Source organism: Crocodylus siamensis, chromosome 7, assembly GCF_052110815.1.
Source record: "Crocodylus siamensis isolate JL-2025a chromosome 7, ASM5211081v1, whole genome shotgun sequence".
In the NCBI taxonomy this organism is placed as follows: domain Eukaryota; kingdom Metazoa; phylum Chordata; order Crocodylia; family Crocodylidae; genus Crocodylus; species Crocodylus siamensis.
The window spans coordinates 13,656,562-13,684,435 of NC_143401.1; the positions used below are offsets into that span (position 1 = coordinate 13,656,562).

The 27,874-nt window shown below is 49.2% G+C and overlaps 1 protein-coding gene across 1 annotated transcript; it reads left to right on the forward strand.

The window, feature by feature from the left end:
* Positions 1-723: 723 nt before the first annotated feature.
* On the forward strand, positions 724-27,874 carry SERINC2 (serine incorporator 2). The gene is made up of 10 exons (XM_090057966.1): positions 724-924; positions 15,007-15,168; positions 16,537-16,724; positions 17,733-17,812; positions 20,009-20,146; positions 20,676-20,845; positions 22,511-22,601; positions 23,438-23,573; positions 24,286-24,498; positions 26,150-27,874. Exons 1-10 carry the CDS (start codon positions 730-732, stop codon positions 26,286-26,288), a joined length of 1,512 nt encoding a protein of 503 aa, XP_089914092.1. The 5' UTR covers positions 724-729; the 3' UTR covers positions 26,289-27,874.

Genomic DNA, 27,874 nt, shown 5'->3' on the forward strand with positions numbered 1-27,874 from the left:
CTTTGCCTGCCCTCAGCCATAACACCGTTGGAGCAAGCGAAGCGGGGAGACTATTTCCATAAACTTGGCCTAAAGCCCCCGCACCTCGGGGAGTACTGAACCATGCCAGAAGAGCAGTTCTCCTGCAGGGCGGTTCAGGAAAACTGCCTTCATGGACACAGACACATGGTGTTTCCCCTGCCAGGTTAAGAAGCCACTACGCTTGATCTGAGCCTTCAAGCATAGGACTTTTTTTTGTTTTTAATTTAATTTGTATGAGGCCAAATTAGCCCAAACTAATTCCAAATCCAAGAGTCCAGAACCATCAGTGGCCCTGCTACCGGCAAACACCCTCCACCCACCCCTGCGGCTTCAGATGTCTCCAAATCCATCGATTTGAGGTTTCGGTGGCCACAGAGGACTCTCTAATCACATCAGTAATCGCGTATTGTCACTGGGGCACGGAGCTGGAAAGCCACCGAGAGCGCAGGCTGTACCCAAGGGGCATAAGGGGCACCGTGGGAGGGCACGTCTTTCCAGCACGCTCCGCTCTCCTAGGGCATAGCCTGTTCACCCGCACCACTTATTCAGCTGGCTCTTGCCCCCATCCTGAGACACGCTTTCGGTGCCTTCCTGGGAGGGCAACCAGGAGCCCAGCAGGGAGAGGCCGGGGGGCTCGTACCCCTGAGGGGCTCAGCGTGTCCGAGGGGCAGAGCCCCCCCGCAAACTCCTCACAGCTTTTCCAGAAAGATGCTTCTGTCTTCCCCGGAGGGCACCGGGGCTGCGGCCGAGGCCCTGCCCCGCGCCAGGTGCAGCGCGCCCGGCCCGGCCCGGCCCGGCCCGGCCGGGGGCGGGGCGACGGGGGGCGGGGCGGGGCGCCCTGCGAGCGGCGGCGGCGGCGGCGGCATGGGGGCCTGCCTGGGGGTGTGCTCCCTCCTCAGCTGCGTGAGTGCCTCTTTCCCAGCGCCCCTTTTCCCCACTCTCTCTTCTCCCCTCGCCCCGCCTCCCCTTCAACTTGTAGCGAGCCAGGCTCGGGGGCTTCCTCCTGGCGCCGCTTTTGACAGCCCGCTTGGAAACTCTTTCAGCGGCGCGCCTTCCTCGACCCTCTCCCCGGCGCCCTGGACAGGCAGCGCCAGTACCGAGTAGCTGGGGACCACGGGCCTGTTGCCCGGGGTGCCCGTGAAGCCTGGCGGGTGGCGGCGGGTAGGGAGCCCAGGTTCGTGGGCTGAAGCTGGTCTCTGGCGTTAGGCCGGCTGACATGGGTGCCCCAGGGAGGCCCATCGAGCTGCAGGTCTTTGCTGAAGGGGCTGGGTAGTTCTCCCGGGTCAGGTCAGCGCTTGCGTTGAAAATGGGACGGGGGTTGGTTCATAGAGCAACTTGTCTGCTTTGTCCCCCTCTGTCTTTAGCACCGGACACTGCTTCTTTTCATGACGCGTGTGCGCGCGTGTGTCCGTCCGTCCGTCCAGCTTTGGACCCCGCAAGGAAGCTGTTTGTCAGAACAGCCTTTGCTTTTGGATTCAAAGGAAGCATTACATTTTTTTTATATGGCGGTGTCTTAAAAAACGAAGCCGCTCAATAATACTACACTTTAAGGCACATAAAACTGTGATGGATTGAGATGCATGCACACCCGTACCCCCCCCCCTTTAAGGCACATAAAATTGTGTGAGACAGAATGTACACACGTACACCCCCCACCCTTGAGGCACATAACATTGTGAAAGAGAGAAGGTACACACACACACACACGCATGCATGTACACCTCCACTCCTCAAGGCACGTAAAATGGAGCAAGAAGGTACACATACACAGACACGCACATTTTTTCTTCGGCAATAGTTACTCATGTTTTGCAGGTTTAAGCTCACATACAGATCTATATCTCAATAGCTATGTGTCTATATATAAGTTTGCACACCAAACAATATCACCGCAAAAGAAAGTTTCAAAGCAGCCACCAAACATGAAAGTCACACACGGTCCCAGTAATAGACAGGAACTTATGAACAGCCTGTACTTAGTATAGATATGAGCTTAATCCTGAAAACACATGAATAACTACACCCACTGAAAGAATTCACATGCATTAGTGTTCATCGAACCAGACCTTCAAGCTAGCAAATGTTGTAGTCGCTGAAATACTTCATAAGAGAATGCAAAAGACCCTTAAAAAAGTAGAACAAATCGTTGCACTGTTCCTTTGTCAAAGCTTAAAAAATGGACAGACCTTAAATATTAGTGGAGCTAGCTTAAAAACCAATACACATTTTCTAATGTGCTTTGGTATTTTAGTGAGATCAACTTAAAAAAAAAGAAAAGAAAGCAAGAAACGTTTCTACTACGAAATACAACTGTTCATAAGTTTCTGACTGTAATTGGGACCATGTGTGACTTTAATGTCTGGCAGGCCTGTCTAAGCTTTCTGTGGAGGTAATATTGTTTGGGGGGTTCTTCAGTAACGTGGATATTTGATCAAACTTCTTCAGGGCAAGAGTTGTCTTCCTGGCACAATTATTTCCATCCTTCAGAGGCATATATTAAGTACAGTAGCTGTATGATAATGCCGTGGCACTTGCATTGTATAGTCAGGATTCTGTCATATTGTATAATTGGGAATGGGAAGGCTGGTTTCTGAGCTAGTCCAGGGAGTGTAACTATGAATGATCTCCCTCACTGAATCATTTTTCTAGGTTTACATTGCTCTCTGTATGAAAGGAACCTCACCCAAGTTGGCAGCTTGAATCATATTTGGTTACTTGTAGCCAGACCTGCCCTGCGATGACCTGGCTTGCTGGAATGAGGCAGCAAAGCGTAATTCCAGGCAGGTCTTTTGGGGCTTAACTGTCGCTGCGCTCTGTAGTTATTGCCACAGGCCAATGCCAGAGTGCTGGGTTACCAATACTGGAAGCAGGAAGGTTTCCCAACCTGAATGCACTTCAAAAGCAATTGCAACACTGTAATGTACTAGAGCCTTTAAAGCGTAGCGGTTGTATTATATTGAGCAATGTTTGAAAATCCAGGGTAAAAAATATATCCATGTAGGCATTGGGCAAACGGCAGAAATCTGCCAGGGGATAACTTGAGGGAAAGGGTATGGGCTTTTCCAATCCTAATTCCGGCTTTCTTTGTCCAAGGCAAGAGATGATCATTTTGTGAGATGCAACCTGGATAGTGGTGTTCACAATTAGTTTTATTGACCAGAGCTGGCCAGATGATGGATTTTTTTAATTAGTGGCTGTACTGAGAAGCTGGGGAGGAGTGATGCATATGAAGTGGAACAAACTGAAGCAGACATGTTTTGCACTGTTTAATTTAAATTAAGGGAAAAAACCCAAAAAGGTCTTGTTGGGGGTCAAAATAGAATGTTTCTAATCTTGAGGGCTTATTTATCCTTTTAAAAACCTTTATTCTTTTTTAAAATTTAGGTCAGTTTTTGAGTTCAGATGAAGTGGCCCATATTCAAAAGGAAAACATCTGATAAGTGTAAAAACAATTTTGTTTTGGTCCATGAGTGCCTACTTTTTAGACAAACCACTGCTGAATTTGATCCAAATTTGCTAATAGTTTCTGTTAATCGGAAATCCATTTTTGGCAAACAAAGTATTTTCATACCCAGCTCTGTTGCACTGAAGACTGAAGTCTCCCTGGTGCAGGTTGTTTTATCGGGAATAGCCCAAGTGGGGAGTTCATGTTGCTGACTGGGATGCAAATATGCAGCACTGCATTTTCCATTTGCATGTCTGCCTGCTGTTCTGTACCATGGTATCTGAGTCCTCAGCCATGAACTCATGCTGTAGTAATTTAAACAATAAGCCTGGTGTCCTGTCCCGCTCGGTGGGGTGAAGGGAGAGGTACTTTTGCAATCCTCTGTGCGGCATGGTTAGGCAACACTCTCAAAGTGAACAATTCACTGTTTTATTTTGGTTAACTCAATAACGACATTAAAACCCTTGGTCAAAACTCATTACTAGAAACATTCGCATGAGGCAAGGAGAAGGAAGGAAAACTTGAGAGGGAGAAAGAGAGAAAAATAGAGAGAGAGAGAGAGAGAGAGAGAGATATCACCACCCCTGGATCCTGCATTGTCGACGCGTGTCTCCGTCGCTGGCGCTTCTTTCTTGATCCGTGGGTGATGGGTCGACGACCGCGCGTTTTTCTGTTCGCCTTTTATCTTCTTCCCTCATGGTGGTTCCGCCTCTGGCTGTCGTCACTTGGACTTGCGCAGTTTAGAGTTCTAGAAACTTTCCCATTTGAGTCGGTGGGCTCATTGGGGGTTTCTAATGGTAGCTGAGTTGACCGAAACGTGACCTTTGTTTGGCGCATGCTCAGGTTAGCAAACAACCAATTTTACACAAGCTGCAGCTTAAGGAAGCTGATACAGTGCACTGATCCACCTACACAGGACCCGCATTACTTCCCACTTCCCCCAGCACTTGTTACCACAGAGTCAGCATTTGCAGTAATGTGCTCGCTTACAATGTTTGAGACAAACCGTTTAACTTCAGGTTACTTCAAATGTTTAGGCAACTTTCAAAACAATTCAACTCTGGGTTATCACACCTGGTTTTGAGCCCAGATGTCCCATGGCAGAAAGCTGCCATGTACGGTAATTCATACAACATGACAAAACACATTAGCTGCTCAGTTTTCCTTTTGTTTTAAAGCAACAAATCTGCATGTTTTCTTTATTCCTCTCAAGGCCTCTGGAGGCTGCATTTAGTGAGTGGTGGAAGAAAAAGTGATAGACGAGAGCAAGAGAGGAGTGTGTAAGTGGGCAAGTTTAGTTGCTTCAAGTCATGTTGTTATGGCAAAGCTGCTTCCTTCCATAAGGCTTAATAAATATCAAGCTTGTATAGAAATGCCCCTTTTCAAATGCATTAGCCTGCTCCATCACATAGGAAGGGGAGAGGAGGGTAACACAGGGACATTAGACAGCAGAAAATCTATGTTATTGGAGATGAAATGTAGCTAATACAAAAACCTGTTAATACAAGACTGTAGAGTACAGAGCTTAAGCAAGAAATAGTGGGGAGGCATGGCTAAGACTTCGTAGTTTGGATATGCAGGGCTCTAGGGTTTCAGACTAACTTTGTCCCTTTGTTTCAACTCAACGTGTTATGTTCTTTGGGTGTTAAGCTTTTATACCTTTACCTACCACTTAACTAATATTTAGTAGTTACCTTTTTAAAGTCAGAACTGCAAGTTGGAGTTTCCTGAGCTTTTTGACTTGACTCTTGCCTAAAATGTTGCGTTTAATTGTGGTATTTTATTGCATTTAATTTGCTTGAGCTTGTTTATAGAAAAAAAAGAGTGATTCTGTAGTAAGGTGCACTTCATGCCATGGCATTAACTTCCTTTATGCAATTAACTTAGTTAAACAGTACTGTTTTTTTTCACATTTAATAGATTTCTTGTTCTTTTGTACATGTGATCAAGAGTAATTATTTTTGTGGCAAATCATTGGTTTGTACTCATGCATAGCTGTGAGACAGCCAGATAAACTTTCCTCCCATATGCTACTTTATTGGAAACTGGAGTTAAACTGCAGTGTTGGTTGTGAGGTGCAGCTTTGTGGTATCTGGTATTGTCTTGGAGGCCTGTGATGGTAGGTCAGCAGTGGACATAGTACAATGAGTTGCTCTCTACTTGCTCTGGGTCTTTATTGCAACACAGTTTTTTCAATAATGGGGACATACCTAATACATGCTAACTATCCTTGTCTCCACTGGGGTTTTTTTTCCAGAAGAAGAGTGTGGGGAGGCTATCCCTGTTGCCTCTGCATGAGACCCCCCGACCCCTCCTCACTTCCCCAGCGCCCCCACAGGTGCCCCACCTAGGCCAGTTCCAGCCCTTTAAGAAAAAAAAACCCCCGGAAACCCCCTTAGGCTTACCGCTCCTGCCAGCGGGGGCAATCCCCATTGCCCCCTGCTGCCCTGCACCATGTGGGGGGCTCTGCATGACCCCCTGAAGCCTCGAGGCTGTTGCAGGAGTGGTGAGTCCTGGGGCTTTTCTCTGTTTTTTTTTTTCTTAAAGGGCTGGAGCTGGCCCAGGCAGGGCACCCGTGGGGGAGTTGGGGGACTTGTGGCAGAGCCCCCCATGCAGCGTGGGGCAGTGGGGGACAGCAGGGATTGCCCCCCCGCCCCACGCAGCAGCAACTGGTAAGCTTTAAAGTACTGAGCCGGGTGGGGGGGGCAGAGAGGGTTGGGGGGGAAGGCAGGGGTCCCCCTGTGGTCTCCTCCCCCAGCCCCTAGTACTTCCCAGATCGGAGTCAGCTGCAGCTCCCTGCTACAGCCACGGGGGACTGCCCGGGATCTGGCAAAAGCATAAATGTTCTTCACAAAGCTGCTATTCCTTGACTACTCAGGTCTCTCTTGCAGTGCTGTGGCTGGAATTTCCTGATCACATTGAACACTTCCTTGGAGACCATTACATTTGTTTTTTCTTACTCTCTGCATATGCTCAAGAACTGCTTGCAGGGCTCCAGTATTTAGGAAGCCCATTGGTTGTATTTTTGCTTCTCCATTGTTTGAAATGCTCTGATAAAACATTGCAAATAGTATGCAATTTTTGCTTTTTTGACGTGACAAACTCAAACCAGCTGTGTTTAATTTTTTAATTAGAGCCGGTGCCCTCTGGGCTTTCCTCAGAATCAATAACAATTCATGTGTGTAACATCCTGCTGCTGAGGCCAGTATACTACCTAAGGCATGGATCCAGCAAAGCACTGAAGCACACGCTTAAATTCAGTCTTGCCAACTCTTGTGATTTTTATTGCAAGTCTTGCAGTTTTAGGTTAGTTTATTTCTTAAACCCTCAGCAGCTTGATTCAAGTAATTGCATGAGAATCTCAGCTTTCTTTTTAAAAGGCAGCAGTTTTTCTAGGGCTTGAGCATGTAAAACTTGTGAAGCAGACTCAGAAATCAAGTATAAAGATCCCTCCAGTTTGAAAATAGGGAGTTCTTGTTGCCTGATCTCTCAGTTGTTTTGGATATGATTTGTGGGGGTGATTTTTTAATCGAGTGCTTGGCATGTCAGGGAGCCTGCCTACAGGCTCAAAGTTGAAATGTGTGCTTGAGTGCTTTCCTGGATCAGAGCCCAAATTAATCAGTAACAACACTTCAGACAACAACTAAGTTTATCACTAAAAAGTGAAATGAATGAACATTGCCTTGCTTAAAACATATCTGGAAACCTTGTATATTTCTTGGCGTTCACATTAGCAGAAATGCATAATCTTTTAAAAATAAGAAGCAGGTTTCCCCTCTCTTTGAATTCAGTAGGGCTGTGTGAAGCTTTGCTGGCTGTTTCGTTTCAATGCTGTTTTGATTTGTTTCAAGTTCGAAACAGTGAAACTGAAGTGAAGCAAAGGGCTTGAAACAGCTTTGAAACGCAACGAGGCCAGTTGAAATGTTTAGAAAGTTTTGAAATGTTTTGAATTTCGAAGCAGCCCAGCGGTAGGAGGCAAGGGAGAGCCAGGGCTGCACTCCAAGCAGCTCTGCAGGCCCATGTGGTTCAGCCCCGCGGGGAGCGCAGCCGTGGCTCTCCCCACCTCCCCAGATCAGCTCTGGTACAGGGCCCAGGGCAAATCAGCTCATGTGTGGACTTGCTGCCACCTTGGGATTGGGGTAGCGGTGGGTCCCCATACAAGCTCATTTTCCCTGGGTCCCACACGGGAGCTGATCAGAGGAGGGGCAGATCCCTCGTGCGGGGACCTGCCGTCGCCCTGATCCCCGGGCTGAACTGCACGAGAAAAACTGCACAAGCAGATTTTCCCCAGGTCCCACACTGAAGCCGATCAGAGGAGGGTGCGGAGCAAATCAGCTCGTGTGCGGACCTGCCACCACCCCAATCCCAAGGCAGTGGCAGGTCCCATCATGATTGTTTTTTCCCTGGGCCCCGCACCCTCCGTTGTGGGGCCTGGAGAAAATCAACTCATGTGGGGACCCACTGCCGCCTTGGGTCCCTGCATAAGCTTATTTTCCCCAGGCCCTGCACCAGAGCCGAATGGGGGAGGGTGCGGGGCCTGGGACAAATCAGCTCGTGCAGAGACCTTTCCCGGTCCTGGGATCGGGGCGGGGTCGGTTCCTGGCATGAACTGATTTTCCCCAGGCCCCGCACCAGAGTAGACCCGAGGATAGTGCGGTGTCCAGGGCAAATCAGCTTGTGTGGGGGCAGGAACCTGCATGAGCTGATTTGCCCCAGCCAGCAGCACCAGCCTCCTGTTATCTGGCAGACAGATCAGGGGCTTGCCTGCACCATTGGGAGGGCTGCGGCAGCTGTGCTGGACGGCTCCCAAGGGTGCAGGCCCTCAATTTGCCTCCCAGATCATAGGAGGCTGGTGCTGCCCGCTGAGACCAGCGGCAGCACGGATCTTCAGCTGGCTGTAGGTGAAACGTCGAAACAGCATTGAAACAGCCAAAGAGTTTTGACGAAACAAAATGGAACAGTGCTTTCAAAAGAAAGCAAAACTCAAAACGAAACACTCTTCCATTGAAATGTCAAAACGGAAGTGAAAGCGAAATGATGCTGTTTCGCACAGCCCTAGAATTCAGCAAATCTTTCTCTTGCGCTAATGGTCTGGACAGGACTGTGCACTTTTCTGTGCCAGTATTAAGAGTACAGTACTAGCACTTCGTAGCAGAAGAGTCAGTCAGAAGGAAACTAACTTGGCTGAGTGGCTCTACAGGCAGCAGATCAAAATGTTGTAGGCTGAGCACATGTCCAGTCTGATCTTAAAAATGTGACCCCAGGTGCCCAGCTTGATGCCGTGTTGCCAACTCTCATGATTTTTGGCACTGTTCTTAAAGTCTATGCTTCGCGAATGTGAAAACCTTAGCTCTTTCTTTTATCTATATGTCTATATCTATATAAAATATAATATAAATATAGATAAAAGAAAGAGCTAAGTTTTTCACATTCCCAAAGTATAGATTTTAAGAACAATGCCAAAAATCATGAGACTTTGCAACACTGTTGATGTGAGAGATGTTCTCATAGGCAAATTGAAGGATTGCGGGCTTAACTGCTCAACAGCCATGTGGGTAGGAAGCTGTCTGCGGGGCAGGACCCATAGAGTACTAATGAACATATCTGTGTCATCCTGGTGAGAAGTGGCCAGCGGTGTCCCACCCGGGTCCATGCTTGCTCCAGTTATTTTCAACATCTCTATCAATGATGTGGATGAGGAACTGAAGAGCTCACTGGCCGGGGTCGCAGATGACACCAAGTTATGGGGGAAACGTGGTCATGCTTGAAGGTAGACTACAGATACAGGCAGATCAAGACAGGCCGGCAAGTTGGGCAAACTGGAACCAGATGAAGTTCAACATTGAGAAGTGTAAAGTGCTCCACCTGGGGGTGAGCAATCCCCAACATACTTACAGGCTCGGTGGCGCCAAATTGACCAGCACCGCAACTGAAAGGGACCTAGGGGTAATAATAGACCACAGTATGAATATGAGCCATCAGTGTGATGCTGTAGCCAGCAGGGCAAATAATACCCTGGCATGCATCAATCGATGCATTGCCAGCAAAACCGAGGAAGTGATTCTTCCACCCTACTCGGCAGTGGTGAGACTGCAGCTGGAGGACTGCGTTCAGTTCTGGGCACTGCACTTCAACAAAGATGTGGACAAGTTTGAGAGAGTCCAAAAAAGAACCATCCGTATGATTAGAGTCTTACACGGCAAACCATACGAGGAAAGGCTGAGGGGTCTGGGACTCTTCAGGTTAAAAAAGAGAAGGCTGAGAGGGGACTTGGTACCAGCTTACTGTTAAATCAGGGGAATACATCAAGGGCTTGGTGAACAACTGTTCACCAGGGCACCCTTGGGGAAAATCAGGAGCAATGATCACAAATTCCTGGAAGAACGTTTCAGGCTCAACATTAGGAAAAACTTCTTCACAGTCTAGATTGTGGAATAGGCTCCGTCCAGAGGTGGTGCAATCATCTACCCTGGAGATCTTCAAGAGGAGATTGGACGGTCACCTAGCTGTTGCCTTTCCTGCCTCGTGCAGGGGGCTGGACCCAATGATCTTGCAAGGTCGCTTTCAGCCCCTTACAATCTACGAGAGAGAGAGAACTGATTTTTTCTGGGAACAGTGAGCACCTGTCTGTGGAAACATGCCCTTTCGTAGGGGTCTTCAGTCTGGCATCCAACATTAATTGTTTTGGAAAACCTAGGCTTTGTGCATCTTATTAAGCACGTTCTCCTTGAAGAAAGGGAATATACAACAAACCGTCATAAGTTCCCTGGCCATTTCAGACCATCCTCTAAACCACTGGTCACCAACCAATGGATCTTGATCCACTGGTAGATCTCGGAGCCTCTTGCAGTAGATCTCAGAGCCTCTTGGAGTCAGTCCAAGGCTGGGATGGGGGGCTGAGTACCCACGTGCATGCACACGCAGGGCCCAGCCCAGCAGGTCAGTCAGTGGGGGAGGGAAGAGGTGGGGGCAAAAGTGAGACTCTCACAGTGAGGGACAGTGCCACAGAGGCAAGAGCAGGGGTAAATTGAGTTGGGTCCCGGCCAGGTGGGACTTACCTGCTGGGGAGGCATGCCCCCAAATAATTTTTTCTCCCTCTGCCTCGATCTGCCCCTCCCCCCCCCGCACCTCCCCGCAGACTTACCTGCTGGGCGGGGGGGAAGGGGGTGGCGGCACACAGTAGATCTTGGTTTGCTTTTAAATGCCAAAGGTGATCTCTTGCTTAAAAAGGTTGGAGACCACTGCTGTAACCTGACTTTGTAACCTGTTGTGAAAAATGGAACAAAAGTGCCTTTATTCCTTCACTTGTTTTTTAAATTAGATATCGAGAACACCTGAATGCAAGCTTTTTTCCCCCCCCAAATTTTCCAGTCTCTTCTTGAGTTTCACATTTGCAATGCACATTCTGTAAGTCCAGTTTTTCCTGTTAGATGCTGGAGATGACTGGGGAAATTGTAGCATTGCTTCATAAATCTCAAGGAGGTTAAACTGCAGTTTCTTCTGTACTTCATAAAAGGAAGATGCAAGCACATTTTTGTCCTTTTTTAGGTCACTGTAATAATGTTCCATTTTACAGACGGTCTGTTTGGCTATCACTTAACATATATGATATGATTGCTTCCTTTTTGTAGCTGGGCTGGGGCCCCGTCAGCAGCAAGCGTCACATGCTGTGACATTCTGCGCAGGGCGGGTGCTATCAGCAGCAATTATGCTGCAATTCATTTATGCTAATGCTAACAAACTGGTTCCCTGGTTATTTTTATCCCTAAATACGGTGGTAACGTCACGCAGTTTCAACATGCTTGTCATATAGTTCCTGAGTGATGTTAGCAAGCTTTTAGGACATCTGCGTCACGTAGCAGGAGCTGAGAGTATCCAGTATAGCTCAGGGCGGAAAATACATTTCACTTCTCTTCCTCAGTAGTTTTCAAGGGGGTGGCAGTTACATAATGCAAACCTGGAATTCCTTTGCTCTTCTGTTGTTACTGAAATACTTCTTTATGGACCTGCCATCTTCTTGCAACAGGATTAGTGTTTGCTGCTTAGTGAGTCATAGACAACAGATCCTTAAGCTTTAATTTTATTACCCAGTATAATATACTAATTCAAAAAATACAGAAGCATGTGTTCATGTAATGAGACGGTCACTACCTTATTGCTTATGTAGACCAAGTACAGTGCGTTTTATAATTTTTTGTCTTGTCCTAATTTACCAATTTTTTTCTTTCAAATTTTGATCATGCAGAAATAGGTCCCTCTCTCCCCCCACCTCCAAATTCAAAAGTTCTGCTCATCAGTGCCTAGAACTTGGAGCTGGTCCCATTGTACGTTCAAATGAGACGAGCCAAGAAATGTCCTGGAGTGAAGTGCAGGGTTGCACGTTACTGTGCCAGAAATAATATTAAGATTCTAAAATTTGCTTTAATGCAAAGTAGTCAGGCCTCTCTAAATTTTGGAAAATTAGAAATAGCTTCATACTTACCTGGAATTTAAGCGTGTAGGGAAATCCCAGTGATCAAGATACTTAGCGAACGTGAAAGTTGGCCTACATAACTGGTGATGCAAAACTCAGTTCAGCTGAAACAGTGGGACAGCACAATTTTACCTGTCTTTCTCATTTGGCTGAGTGAAGTGAGGCCCCATGCTTGGCTCAGGAAGCTTTCTCTGTTTGTCTCTGTGCAGTGGTAGCTTTTGAACACCATGTATGATCAGCTTCAGAGTTTCAAGAGTAGTCTAGACATTGGTGGGCCAAATCCTTTTGACTTTTGATTTTCACCAAAGTACCTTTCCTGTGTAATCAGTTTAAAAAGCAGTTAGGTAAGTAAAGAACTGTAATGCAAAGCTGGATGAGACACAGAGCCCAGCCTATGGAAGCAACCCCCTGGTAAAATAGAAATGACCAAACATCTGTAATGAAACCCTAAAAAGATGAGTTTTCTATTTCCTAAATCCTGATGAGACAGCAGCTGGTCTGGAAGGGTTGTATCTGTCTGTCACTCTTTTCCCCTCCCATAGAAAAGTCTGTAGATATAATTTTTTTTACTTCAGTTCCTGTAGCGTTCTCCACTATTTAATCCCAAATGCTATTTCTTCTTCATACAGCTTGTCATGTAAATGCATACACTCTTTTCCAGGAAGCCTCTTAAACGTCCTTTAAATAACACAGTACTCTTTCCCCCCCAGCCCTCCTTTTTCTCTTCTCAAGCTATACCCACCATCAGGAGTGGGGGAGATGAGGATTTCCATGTCTAGGGACATTCTCATGTAGGCTCTGCAATTCCAACATGTAGACGTTACTTGGCCTTTGGCTAGGGGCTGTCTGTAATGGAGAGCAAAACAAACAGGCTTTTTGAGGGAGTAGAGGGAAAAAATATGTCCCTGTCTCTTAGCTGTGGAATAACTACCTGGCTGCCCTGCTACTGCTGCTACAGCTCGTGTGGAGCCAGCTAAACTGTTCAGCTGTTAACAAAATACCCATTGCTGCTGGGAATATGGGAATCCAGAGCAGATGGGACTAGGACGGCACTTGAAACCTAAATTTTCCAAAATTAAGAAAGAAGGTGGTGAGACCAGCTGGATGAAACACCCATCTGGGATGCAGAGAAGCTGGACTTGTGCTTCTGGTTGGGCCACTGGCCCATGGAGTGATCTTAAACATACTGTTTCAGCATCCCATTTCCCATCTATAAAAGGGGGCTAATGATACTGACCTTGTATAGTTAAGATGGGGTGGGAAACTGCTTTCCCATCACAGGGGTATTTGAAGTTTCTGCTCTGCGCTGGTATGCAAAGTCCACCCTGAAAACTTCTGACTTCCAACTGACAAACAAAAAAGAGATCTCAGTCTAGGCCAGTGCTTCACTTTGATTGTAAATGAAGCTGAATTTCAAAGCAGTCATTTTGGACTGAAAAGCGGAACTATTTTCCTTGTTTTTTGAAGCTGTTGAAATTCAGGGGAATGGATCCTGTTTCAGAAACAGTGGTTTGAACTGGCTTTTTTTGTGAAAAAGACATTTCATTAAAATTCTTGCTAGGGGTGTAGCGATAGAGATTTCTTGGGCTGATACCAATGGCCAATTTTTAAAGAGCCATATCGGCTGATACTAATCTGATTCCGATATGCAACCAGATAGCTTGCAGACCGGCATCAGGCTGGTAAGTCTGTTGTAGGGGAAGGGGCATGGGGGCGTAGATTGAGGCCCCTGTGGTGAGGGAGGGAGTGAGCCTGGGGCAGGTGCTCCTCAGCCGGGGCAGAGTGATATGTGGGGCAGAGCCACGAGCAGCTCATCCAGGGGCTGCAGGGCAGAGGGCGGGAGGTGTGTGCCTCTGTATCTGTGCATTGCAGGGTGGGCTGGAGCTGGGGCTGCATTAGGCTCTTCCTGGAGAGGGGCTGGGCCAGGCTGTGCTCAGGGCAGGCAGCAGCAGCATTGGGAAGGGGAGTATGGGTAGGGGGGCTGCAGCCACCCAAAATTCACCGTAGCTTCCCCATCACCCACTCCTGTTGCCACTGCTGCCCACCCTGAGTGCAGCACAGCCCAGCCCCCACCCCCCTGCCGGGAAGAACCCAGCGCAGCTTGCCCCAGCCCCAACCCTAGCCATAGCTTGGCCTGCCCCATGCAGATCTGGGGGCACACGCCCCCTATGCCCTCCTGGGGTGTGCACAGCAGTAGGAGCTGTCCCCCCCCCACCTCCAGATGAGCCACTTGCTGCTTCATCCCATGCCCCACCCCAGCTGTGCAGCACCTGCCCCGCCCCACTCCTTCCCTCACCATGGGGGCCTTGATCTGCCCCCCACTCCTTCCCCCACAACAGACTTACCAGCCAGATGCTGCACTCCTGCCTGCGTGCATGCTGTGGCTGTGCGCCTGTATGGGGCATTTATTGGCCACCTTAGCCACATCAGGCAAAAAAAGCCGATTGCCTATGCTGTCAATTTCCCCTAAATCGATGCTGATCCAATATGGGACTGATGTATTGGTGCACCTCTAATTCCCGCCAGCTCTGTTTTCAAATTTTTAGCATAACTAGGGGTTGGGCAACCCGGGTGTGAGTCTTGGGCATTGACAAAGGTGGGAGGGTGCCAAAATGGAGACAGGAGCAGGACTCCCCTTGTCAGCTTCACCCCTCTCCTCCCCTCTGGGAGATGCCACTGCTGTGAGCAAAACTGGCCCCATGCTGGTAAAAACACCAACCCCCGTAGGTCGCTGCATGCAGACAGCATGGTCATTACACTCTACCTCCTTTTTACCTTAGCTCCTGTAAGGTTTATTGGTGTGAGACCAGAGTCACAGACCCAGTCTAGAATACAAGCCCTGCTCATCAGCCAATCCTTATAGTAAACTGGGTCTTTTAAGGTGTGTCTAAACTGTACCCCTTTCCCCTGTATGCTGGGGTTCTTAGGCTTTAGGCATGGGGTGGAAGGGAGAAGCCCTCCCTTTCTAAGCAACCAGAAGCAGTACCTTTCTGAGAACAATGGCTGGTGGGCCTTATATTATCTCCCCATTCTGTGCTCTCTGCTCAGCTCACTCTCTTTTCCCCAGGTGTCATGCCTATGTGGGTCAGCTCCCTGTCTCCTGTGTGGCTGCTGCCCTTCTACAAGGAATTCCACCATCTCCCGCCTCATCTTCACTTTCTTCCTGTTCCTGGGCACACTAGTGTCCATCATCGTGATAATACCCGGTGTGGAAAACCACTTGTACAAGGTAAATAACAACCACAGTGCTTTTCCCTTCCCTACCAAGGTGAGACCAGTGAGCAAAAGTGGAAGCAAAACACTGGGACTTGGGATGCTGGGGTCATTTACCAGGTGAAATGAGATATAAATATTTGAGTTCCCATGCACTGAAAGAGAAATGTTAATATGTTGCACTAGTCAATAGGACTGTGTGAAATGGCACCGTTCTGTTTTGCCTTGAGTTTTGAGGGAACAGTGTTTCGTATCAAATTTCATTTCAATTCAGAACAGCTGTTCCATGTTGCTTCGTTGAAACAGTGAGGCTGTTTCGACCTTTCAGTCAGCCGGGGACGGGGATTTAGCCCATCTGGGCTGACTTCCCGTCCCTGGTGTTAGATTAGGCGGGGTATGGTCACTCTGGGGAGGGGGACTCAGCCCACCTGGGCTGATTTCCTTTCCCCAGCCCGATCTAGCCCGTGCTAGTTGAACAGTGACTGTAACTGATGAGTCCATTGTATCTATTAAGGAGTTGCTTCAATGGTTGATTGCCCTATCCATTAAAAATGTGTTATGCAACTACCCTGCTGCTAGATATGGTCACTCCATCTTCAGACTGAGACTCACAGCTGGTCTGGAGGGAGACAGCTCTGCCAATCCTTGGTTTTAAGTGGACTCCCTCCACTTCCAGGGCTTTTGGCTGCAGGACTGCAGTTCTTGCCAGGAAGGTGTCCTTAGAATATTTTGCTCCCAAACAGCAACTGCGATGCGTTTTGCAATCTCTCTTGCAGTAGGTCTCAGCAAAGATGGGGCTGAGCATGTCTTGCCCACCAGAATTTGTGGGCAATCTCCAGATCCTTGAGGCTGCTTCAGGTTTGTCTCAAGTGCCCACTCAGTCTCTGATGTGCCTGAGGCTGGGCAGTGACCATGGGTGAGCCTGGAGCAGCTTCAGTGATGAACTTTGGGGTCTGGAGTGCATCACTAGTCAGGACATCTCCTATCCCATCCTTATCAGGGTCTGCAGTGGCACAGACAAGCCCTTAAGCTCTAGTCTAGGATACAATTTCTTTGCTTAACCTTGTTGAGCTCTAAAAGCTCCTGACCCTGCAAGTAGCCATGCTTCTGCATGGAGCCCTGAAAGGGCAGGCCTGCGCAGAGCTGCTGGCACTTTTATACCAGCAACTGGCAGCCACAGTGTTGGACCTTCCCAGCTCCATCACTGAGCTTGGCCAGCTCACTGCAGCTCTGCTTCCATTCTTACACTTGGTCTCTTGTGTCTGTTTAGACTGTGGATACAGCAGGGTATGGCCTGGCTCAAGCTCTCTGGAGGTACAGTGGTTCTCTGCAGGGCCCTGCTGGCTCTAAGGCTCACTGAATTCTTTCTCTCTCCTTACAACAGCTTCCTGGCTTCTGTAAAGGAGGCAGCCAGATCCTGGGTGTTGAAGGCCATGTCAGTTGCAACTCCTTCCTGGGTCATAAATCCGTGTATCGCATGGGCTTTGCCATGGCTGCTTTCTTCTTCCTGTTTGCCTTGATCATGATATGCGTGAGGAGCAGCAAGGATCCGAGAGCAGCCATTCAAAACGGGTGAGGCTTCTGGAACTTGTTGCGTCTTGCAAGCGTTAATCCCTCCACCCAAAGTACCACATCTGTCAAATGCCCTAGCAAGTTAGTGATACTATCACTACTTGAAAAGAAAAAAACTTAAAAAACACCTGGTGTGCATTATATTGTTGATGCCCTGCAGAGCAGACACCTACTGGCCAGTTTCAGTTAGGGTCTTGTCAGTTTTGAGGCCAGGGAAACCGATTTCCAGTCCTCTTTTGGTTAAACCTGGCAACAGAGCCTGGCCCAGCTATTCTACAGTGGAAGTGATTAGGGTTTACTTTGGGTTTAGCATAGTTTTTTTCTCACGCAGTAACTTGGTTGAGCTTCAGTTTCTCATCTTGGCAGCTGCTGCTGCATGAGTGAGGTCTAATAATAGCAGTTAGGTGGAATTTCTTTCCAAATAAAATGCCTTCAATTCTGGCCCTAGGCAACCTGCTGCTATTGTGGGTAGAAGCAGTCAATGTTGTTGGGTAATAGCCTCCTGCTGCTAGTTCTTGTTCACTTGAAAGTAGGAGCCATTGATCTGTGACTGCTTTATTAAATAAAAATCTGACTGGAGCTTTAATTAGGTTCTCTGATGGATGTTGGTGCAAGAAAGAGACAGTTTTGCACTCAGTTTAAGAGCTGTATCATTACTGGCCTCTGGAAAGTCGGGGGCAGAGCATCTTGCTATAAAAGCAGACTTTCATTTATTATTTTTTTAAGGGAACTCTTTGCGACTGGAGAGGAGGGGGGAGGCTATTTTTAACTGTAGCCAGGGCAGCCTCCTTAGGCTGCGAGATTCCATGTGTTATAAATGGGAGTCCATTGAGTGATGCTAAGTGTGTGTTTTTCCTCTCTGACTTCATGCCAGGGGGCATGAGTGGTCCCTGGATGGCATGTCCTTGTGGGGAAGGAGAGGGTAGCACTCTGTCTCAGTGGATCTGGGCAGCATGCTGTCCTTCCCAGCTCTCACAGTTTTTTCTTGCTGCTTGTCTTTGCATTCAGGTTCTGGTTTTTCAAGTTCCTGATTTTGATTGGCATCACCGTGGGCGCTTTCTATATTCCTGATGGCTCCTTCACATCAGGTAAACCTGCATAGACATATAGATATGTAATAGTACTTGCCAGCAAGTTACCTTTAATATGGCCATTCAGGCTGTGCTAACAGGCTGCTTTTGCTGTTAGTTGAAGAGAATAGCAGGATGTTTTCAGGGAAGATCTCTCACTTGTGGAACCTCTTCTTTTGGCAGTCTGCTTGTACCCCATTTTAGCTGGCCTGAAGCTTTGGTGAAATGCTTGTGCATTCAGGCTTTACACTGGAATTGGGGTGCCCAGGGACAGATGGGAGGGGCAGTCCTCCAACCTGGGCAACTTGAGGTTTTATATTTGCCCCCTGATACTGCCTCCTGTTCTGGCTGAACCTTTGGTCTTCATGCTGGTCCACATTAGGCCAGTTTTTAATATTAATTAGCTTGAGCCTTCACAAATTTGTGCACTGCTTTGTCAGGACACATATCAAATACATTTGGCTCTCTGCTTCATGTATGTACAGTGCTTAATATAATATGCTCCTGGGCTTTGGGGAACTACAGCTACACAAATAGCTAGAGGTGCACCGATAGAGATTTTCTGGGCTGATACTGATGGCTGATTTTTAATGAGCCAGATCCGTCAATACTGATCCAATTGCCTATATGTAGCCTCGCAGCTTGGAGAGCAGCATCGGGTTGGTAAGTCTGTGTGAGGGAAGGGGCATAGAGGGGGCAGATCAAGGCCCCCGCGCTGAGGGATGGAGTGGGGATGGGGCTGATGCTAGGGCACAGGCGGGTGGGGCAGATTGCGGGATGGAGCTGTGAGTGGCTTGTCTGGGGGCGGGAGCATGGCTCCCACTGCCATGCTCCCTCTTGGAGGGCATGTGGGGCAAGGACGGCTGGCCGCTGTGGGCTGGGGCTGGAAGGGCACCAAACTCTTCCTGTTGGGGCGCTGGGTCCAGACTTCCCTTTGGGTTGGCAGTAGGGGCGCTGGGAGGTTGGCTATGGGGGAGGGTCTATAGCCACGCCAAAATTCACCATAGCTCCTCCAGCCCCCTCCCGCCACCTGCCCTGAGCAAAACCCTGGCCCAGTCTCCCCACCAGGAAGAGCCCAGCCCCAGCCTGCAGTAGTACCTTGCCCTCATCCCATGTGCAGATCTGGGGGGCACCCCCCCCATGCCCTCCTGGGCTGTGCATAGCGGTGGAAGCCACCTTCCCCTGTGCTCCCTGAATGAGCCACTCACAGCTCCATCCCACGTCCTGCCCTGCCCTGGCTATGCAGAGCCTGCCCCTGCCTCGGCCCCACCACCAGCCACAACTCCACTCCCTCCCTCATCATGGGAGGCTTGATCTGCACCCCCCACACCTCTTCCATCCCCCCACACCTTCCCCCACAACCAACTTACCAGCCCCATGCTGCTCTCCACACTGCTAAGCTATGCTCCTGGCCTGCTGCCCTGTGGCTGCGTGCATGCATGGGGTATTTATTGGCCACATTATCAGCTACGTCAGCCAAAAAAAGCTGTTTGCCAATATTGTCAATCTTCCTTATATCGGTGCCTATCTGATATGGGATCAATGTACCAGTGCACCTCTAGAAATAACAATTGTATCTTCAACTGAGCTAGGGGAGGAGCCAGGAACACCTGGAGAGTGTTTGAACTAGCTTTGTTGAATGTGTTACCTACCTTGAGCCAAACAGCAGCAGAGGAATAAGGGCTTCTAGGATAGCAGAGCTCTTGGCGGGGGCAACTGTGGGTTACTGGGACCATGCAGCTGGGGAAGGGGCTTGAGAAGACAGAAGCTGGAGTAATGACTTGGCTAAATCTTGATGCTTGTTTCCACATGGTTCAGGAAAAGCCACTTCCCTTTTTAAATGCATTCCTTTTTTTTAATGAAAATTAACTCTCAGGTATAGACCAGCCCTTTACATTAGCTTCAGCTAATGGGTCTCTCCCTTGTCCCAGAGGACAGACAGCTAAATTCCAGTGTGCAGTCATGGGAGCTAATTCCCCTGCCAAGTTCATTTTGGCAGAATGCACTATGGCATGTTGGCTCTAAAGCGCTGCATCTCTCATGTGCTGAGATGGTGTCCCACTGCCGCAATGCTCAAGCAGAGGAGCTGCTCAGAAGAAGCCTCTTTCTTTGGTTCCATCTCCAATGGATTAATTATTCATGAACTTAGACATTTCTTTGGTGCTAATTAGTTTTTTTACTTCTTGGTATTTTTGTTTCCCCTCCCCAATCCAGTGTGGTTCTATTTTGGTGTGGTGGGCTCCTTCTTCTTCATCCTCATCCAGCTCATCCTTCTGATTGACTTTGCCCACTCCTGGAGTCAGATCTGGCTTCGCAATGCAGATGAAGGCAATGCCAAAGGCTGGTACGCAGGTCTGTACAGAGTGATGCTGGGAGTCTTTAGAAGTCTTTCTCCTTTGGAACGGAGTGTGGGGGAGACACTGACACGGCCTCAGCAGCCTAAATTGATCCAACTTGAAAGACCTTCTTTTTTCATATGACAAAACCTGTGTCCGTATCTTTATCTTTGTGCACTTTGGCATTTTTGTTGATTTGAGAGTTCTTGGCCATCAGAGACGTTACCAGGGATTGCTACGTGGAAGTGGCTCTCATCAATCCCCCTGAGCTGGAAAGTTTGAGATGCTCTGTTGGCCAAAGACACCCTGCTAGCAGCTGCTGTTTTCCTTATGTTAATGCTTCTTTCCCCTATATTTGTGGGGTGAAAGAAAATGGCCAAGTGCCTACAGACAGGTTGCAGCATAGGCAGCGTGCTTGCTCTGCAGTCCCTGTCCCTTTGGAGCTCTAGGAGTAGTTGACAGTAAATTTGGGGGGGTAACAGAGCCCCACAAGTGCTCCCCTTCCCCTTTGTGTTGCTCAGTCCTCTCTTCTCTGTCCTCTCCAGGCCTTTTCTTCGTCACCTTCATCTTCTATGCAGCGTCCATCACAGCCATGGTGCTGCTTTATGTCTACTACACAAAGCATGATGGCTGCACTGAGAACAAGGTGCTGATCAGTCTCAACCTCATCTTCTGTGTGATCATCTCTGTGGTGTCCATCCTGCCCAAAATCCAGGTGAGGAGAAAGGTGGCATGCTCCTAGGCCTCTGCTACCGCTTGTGCTGCTTCACTCCCCCTTTGGGGCACATGTGCCATCTGGTGATTAAATCAAGAACTGCAGCTGACCAGCAAGGCAGGTTGATATGTAACAGTGTGCCCACTTTAGAAAGGCAGCAAGTTATTAAAACTCAGATCAACCTAGTCTGGTTTCCTTTAAACAAGCCCCTTGTCTGAAATCGGGTTGTCCCATGGTGGCTGAAACCTGGGCTTGGATAAAACAACCTCTGGCTTAGCTCTGGAGAGGGAACCTGATTTCTGCTAATGGAGCCAGCTTGTTGTATAAGGCAAAGTCTGATGAGCTAAACTGCCCTGTTTTCGTTGAGCTAGCTGGCTGTTTGCTGCAGTACAGGGTCAATGCGGTATGCTCAGAAGCCTGTTTTATGCTATGGAGTCAGCTCCCTTGATTACTTTGCCCCGCTGGCTTGCATCTAGCTCCAGCTGGACTTTGCAGGGGTAGCAACCAGGCTGCTTGTCTGACTTAACAGCCAGAGTGAATAGCTGAGCAATGAGCTGAGGCAGACTGGATGCTCCCTGCCTGCACGTGGCCTTGTACAGGTTTGCAGAGGGTGATAAGTTCCTATCACCCAGCCCAAGTCTGTGGCAGAGCTCTGATCTCAATGGCATTCCTTCTGATGTGTGAGGGAAGGGGTGCTGTTGTCTGAGATGAGGAGTTTTGAGTTAACACGTCAGCAAGGAGTACCTCTTATTCCTGTTCAGCAGCTCGGACAAGGAGGTAGAGAGCAGGGAGCCCCTCTCACAAACGTTGGCAGCTTTGTATGATGGGAAACTGTGCTGTAAGCTGACCCTGATTACTTTTATACAACTGCACTTTCGTGTAGCTTCCTGGAGTGCTCAGGTCACACTGATTTGGGGCATCTCCAGCTGTTCAGCACTCCATGGCTTGTGGAACCACAGGAAGGCCAGGGACCTACAGCAACATTGTTTAGTCCTTTCACTAACCCAGCAGGAGCTTCCTGCCCTGAAGTACCACTGATGCCAACAGCTGGCAGGATCCATAGAAAGATTGGTTATGTGGATGGTTGATGAGCATATTGATGGTCGTACCATATGATAGTTCTATCCCTTATCTACTTCCCTGAGGATTTAGGCTATAGGTGAGCAGCTAACTTCTTGGGGGTCAAGAAGAGACATGCCTGCAAGATAGGTTACCCCATTGCTGCCTATTGCAGGGTCACTAGTGCCTTCTCTGAGGAATCTGGCCCTGGTCATTGTCCCAGATGGGAGACTGGATTGGATGTATCGTAGCTCTGATCCAGTGTAATGATTCCTGCATTGAAAAACAAAGCTTGACATCCCACGCAGATCTGAGCTGCTATTATCTCTTTCTCAAGAACCCTTGCATCTGTGGAGCAGGTGCCAGCCCAGCTGCTTGGGGCCCATTGGGCGGAGCTATGCCATCCTGGCTGTGCCTGGTGGCATTCAGCCACACTACATGGCAGCAGAATGCTCTTTCCTCCTGGATTGCCTCAGCTGTCACACTGCTGCTGACTGACCTGGCCACACAATACCAGTACAGATGCTAGTGCTGCCTGCTTTTCTGCGCTATGCAGCTGGTTGTACAGGGTATACAGCCCTAATGACCCCCTTTTCCTCTCTGCAGGATGCTCAGCCACACTCAGGCCTGCTGCAGGCCTCCCTTATCACACTCTACACCATGTTCATCACCTGGTCGGCCCTGGCCAATGTGCCAAGTAAGTGAAACTGGTCCTGAGGGCCTCTGGCTGATATCCCAAGTAAACAATACCAATCCTAGCCTCAGACTTGTCAGAGCAGCGTGTTCAGCCAACCTGCTTGGCTGGACATGGGTGATGGGGGTGGTAGCACTGGCAAGGGTGGGTGATTGACCTGTGTAGGTTGCTGGGGGTCTTGGTAACCACATGTTCCCCCCCAGTCTCCCAATGTAGCAGCGTTGGCTTTTCTTGGCTTTCTCTTCCCTGATCATTTCCCACCCCCAGCATCCACAGGGTCTCCTACATGTCTGGCTTTCACTTGTATTAGTTAACTTAAATGCTTCCTGCTCCTCACTGTGCCCACTGCAGCTGGTTACAGATGAGAGCTCAAGCCAGAAAGATCCGTGAAGAGCAGCCTTTGCTCCTCTCTGATCCTTAGGATTCCTGTGGTCTCTGGGCTGTAACTGCAGGTCCTGCTTTCCATTGTTTCTGGGCATCAGGTCCAGTCTGGACCATTGTGCCGGCCCAGAGACTACTCTGGGCTGGCACAACTACTCAGTGACCTGGGGCTTGCTCCACCAGTGTGAAGAGGGGAGCCACTTTGGAGGCCTGTTGGGAGGGGTGGGGGTAAATCCTCTTCACTAAAGACATGTGGTGTCAAGCTGCCCTTGGGGGCAGGTCCCCATGTGAAGTGACATTGGATTGGCCCTGGGACTTCTGCAGTGTTGGGGGAAGGCAGGGGCAGAAGGGTGGAGTGCTCTGGGCCACGAAGGTCATGTTGTATGAAAAGACACCTTGGCTCTGAGCAGTTGGAAAGGTTCTGGCTTTTTATATTGTTATCTTGAAATCTGTTACAGACAAATCCTGTAACCCTACCCTCCTGGTCAGGAACAGCACGGCCACCCCAGTGGCTGAGGGGCATGTGACCATGTGGTGGGATGCCCCGAGCATTGTGGGATTGATCATCTTTGTTCTGTGCACGCTTTTCATCAGGTGAGGATCCAAGGTGCTTCTGCCATGTCTGACTGGAGTCTTTGTCCATCACTGTCATGTTTAGTCTTTTGTAGCCCGAGCTCACATGAGGGCTCATAGGAGCCCTTGCCTCTCACCTCGCACATGGTACCCCTTCTGGGGGGCAGGGACGAATGAAACAATTGCAGCAAGTTAAAAGGAGATGGGGGACTTTCTCTGCATCAGCTCCACCCAAGTGCCTGTCCACATGTCCATTTAAGTGAAAGCTTAACTGCGGTAGCTTAACTCTATTTCGTTGACTGCTAAAGTATTGCTGCCCAGCTTTCACTTGCTGCAGGGAGGCCAGGCGCAGACACTTGCCACAGTGCAGCTAGCACACAGTAAAGCTTCACACCCTTTTAACTTGCTGTGATTTTCCTCTCTTGTCTGTACTGCAATGTATGATAAAAGCCTGTGAATTTCTGTGAAGGGTCATGCTGCCAAAAACACTTGCTCTCAGGGGCTAGAAACAGCCTTGAAACCAGGAGGGCATGGAAGGGACAGGTCAAATGGAACCAAGGGCTGAATCTGGCCTGCAGTGGACCTTAGCTGATGTTTCCATTCAGATAGTGAGCCAAAGGGACAGCCTGGCAGGAGGGTAACTTGTCTGTGTGTTGGACTAGGTGTAGTATTAATACAGAGCTTGCCAGCTTGTCTGCCCTGCATTCAACCCATCTCCCACATCTGCTCCCAGCATTCGCTCCTCGGACCATGCCCAAGTGAATAAGATGATGCTGACGGAGGAAGGCCCAGGTGCAGCGGGCAGTGGAGGGGCAAGCCTGGAAGATGGCGTGCACCGGGCCTATGACAACGAGCAGGACAGCGTGTCCTACAATTACAGCTTCTTCCACCTCTGCCTCTTCCTGGCCTCCCTCTACATCATGATGACGCTCACAAACTGGTACAGGTGTGTGCTCCATCAGTGTCTTTGTGTCCTGGGAGTGACATGTCAGTGGGTAGGACCCTAGTGCAGGAGTGAGAATACTGGGGTTCAACTCCCAGCTGAAGGTGAACCAAGAAAAGTCACTTGGTACCTAATGAGTTTGCATCTGGGCCAAGCTGTAGCTGTTGTGTCCCAGACTGAGTTAGTGACCTGCTCCTGGTGAGGTTAGCCCATAGTTGTCTGGGATGGAGGAGCTGAGGCACAATTAGACAAGGGACCCATCCATCCGTCAGAGGTGGCTAAGCAGTAGCCTCCCTTCATTAAAAGCTTTGGTTTTGGTGGAATAAAAAGCACTGCCCACCCCTCAGGCATGTGAAGATAGTGCTGACTCCAATGCAGGAACCACCACTCTGTCTAACCAGAGAAGAGGTTCCTGAAGTTGAAATTCCCCCCAGAGAGCAGAGCAGTATAGGGCCCTTGGTGCTGGACGAGGCCGTGAATGGTTCACAGACCTGCTGCTGCTGCTCTTCTGGAGTGAGTTTGCCCCTGGTTGCCTACAGCACTGTTTTGCTGGGAGAAAAGCCTGAGGTTGCTTGGCTTGCCCCACCCTGTCCCTGCAGCTCTATCCAGCGAAGCTGACAGTGCAGGGCCTGGTAGGAAATGGGGCTGGGTCTCTGCAGTTAGCAGACATTTTGGCCTGGTTATGATTGGCAGCTTAACTAAGCAAAGCACCTTGGTCATCCCAGCTTCCCCAGCCCCTTCATTGTGCTGCTGTGAATATGGTGGCTACAAGCTGGGCAGCAGAACTGGCTGGGGCACGTGGTCAGTGGCAGACTCCTGGGCTCGCCTGCTGCTTTGCTGCTGGTAATGAAGTTGCCTAGGTAACCAGCGCAGAGCAGCAGCCGCAGCAGCATCCGAGCAGACGGGATCCGTGGAGGTGTCCTCAGCTGAACTCTGCTAAGCCTGTGCCAGGGGAGCTTGCAGAGGAGCTTAATGTCTGCTGAAAGGCAGGGAAAGAGCTGGTGGTGGCAATGCAGGATCCAGTTACAAGTTAGGACGATCTGGCCATTAGAGCCTCCCCCCCATTCCTTCCAGAGCTCTGTATTACTGCTTGTTCCACCTGCCCCTCCCTTCTCCCTTTTGCTCTAGTGACAGCTCTCAGTTACCCTTCAGTTACTGACAGTGCAGGGCAGTGACTTTGCCTTCAGACCCCTGTGGTGCTGATGCATGAGTCAGAGCAAGCTCCAGTTGTCCTTCACCGCTCAGCAGGATCCAGCTTGCACTCTCCACAGGGCAGCACTCATTCTGCAAGGCAGAGTGGGGGCAGATATTTCCTCTCCTCAGTTCCCCAGGCCACTGGGATGCAGAGCTGGCCTGTACAGTGAGGAGTGATCCCTTCCGACAGAGACGCTGGTGCTTGAGCACAAGTCACAGTTTAATTACAGGGATGCCTCAAAACTGGGACATGTAGAGGAGTAAACAGGATCTTTGCCTGGTTCCCAAATGACCTGGGCAATTGACTTATCTAGACAGATTCAGGGCTTAGCTGGTTAGGCATCTATGAAGCTGGGGGCAGCGAGGGGAATAAGCAGGAGTTTCTAGCTGGAAACACCCTGTGTAGTACATTGCAGTGACTCATTTGATCTGATTTTGGATTTTCTGTTTGGTGTTGCAGGCCTGACGAGCATTTCCAGACCATGAGTAGTCCTTGGACTGCAGTGTGGGTAAAGATCTCTTCCAGCTGGGCCGGGCTCCTCCTCTACCTCTGGACTCTGGTAGCCCCCCTCGTACTGCCAGATAGAGACTTCAGCTGAAAAGGACTTTGCCTGTTGGACAGCTCAGCTACTTTTAGCCAGACAACCATGCTGCCAAGGGATGGCCCCCTGCTCTTGGCTTGTGGGGAGAGCAGGGCTGTGGTTCTTCCAAGCTGTATGTTACCCTTTGACTCTCATTTTAGGACTGAGACCAGTTCCTCAGGATTTTGCCTTTCTGTTTCTTGTTGTTTTTAAAGGGAAAAAGTGCCTGTCAGAGAAAGCCTGCCCGTTGTGGGTGAAGCCAGTCTCATACAGCACTGCTTCTACTGCAGTCTCTGTGTGTGTTGACTAGCATCCCAGTGTGGCCTCCATCCTTCTCTTTTTGAAAAAGACAAGGTTGAACTGCCCTTGAGGAACTGTTTTTAAGGAGCTGCTCATGCATTTTTTGTTTGACTGACATGGGTTTCAGTCAAAAAAACCTGTGCTGCCTGGTGAGTGGTTTGAGACTCCTGCATGCCCTGTCTTGGCCCATACCTACCTGTAGAACAAAGGATTAAATAAAGGGATAAAATTTAGTACTGGCTGGTGCCTGCTGAGCATTGGCCCTCCTGTGTAATCAGCTGCTGCGGCAAATGAATATTCTATATTCAGAGACTGGTTTTCAGTCCAGCGTACCTTTTTACTGTGTTAGGAAGATGTGTTAGTGGTTGCAGCAGGGAAATAGCATTTGTCAAAGGGCTTCTCAGCCCTGCCTTGCTGCTCAGTTGCATTACAGTTACACCACCCAGGATGCTCCCACTGCAGTAAGTTCACTTGGCAGCTCCTCCAGCTCCAACCCTGTGCAACAGCAGCAGAAACTGCCCAGGCTCTGGTAGGCAGTGCTTAGCTCATTACAAGTGATGACCTTGTAGAACAAGAATAATACATATGACACAGGTTTTGCTTTGGGTGGATCCCTGCTACAGCCATGGTTGTGACTGCAATTTATGGAGGCATACTTGCCCAAGCCAGCTTAAAGCTAGGTCAGGAGACTCCCTGTGAAAGTGGAGCTACAGCAACACAGGGCTCAGCACACAGTGTAAAGTTAGCTGGAGCTTCAGTCAATGCTGGGGCAGTTGGTCTGGGCTGAATTTAGCACTGTTGTCACTACATTGCTCAAAGGACCCATGTTAGCTTAGGTGTGTCTACACAAGATGCACTTATGGCAGTGTCTGTAGGGTAGACTTAGCGAAAACAGAGCCAGCATCTAGGCCTGGCTGCAGCATAGGTAGGTATCACTTTGTAGGGTTTTGCCTACTCCATTGTTCACCCGATCCCTTAAAGCACCTGCATCACACAAGTTATATGGGGGAAGAGCAGGTAAAACAACATACCAGAAGTCCATCTCACTCCCCAGGAGCCCAGTTCTAGGACCAGCTTCCTGGACACAAGAGGGAGCTGGAATTCAAGTGGCTGGAAGTGCCTCAGGAACTAGAACTGCATGGGAGCCCTTTGCATCCAATCTGCTTCACCATGGAGAATCTTCCCCGTCCTTTTCCATTTACCAGGATCGGAGCCTAAAAGCTTTTCCTGCATCATACAAGGGCAGGTTTCCCTCAGGAGATTTGCGTGATTTGCCTTGCCAATAAAGTCTGGTTTGGAATTTG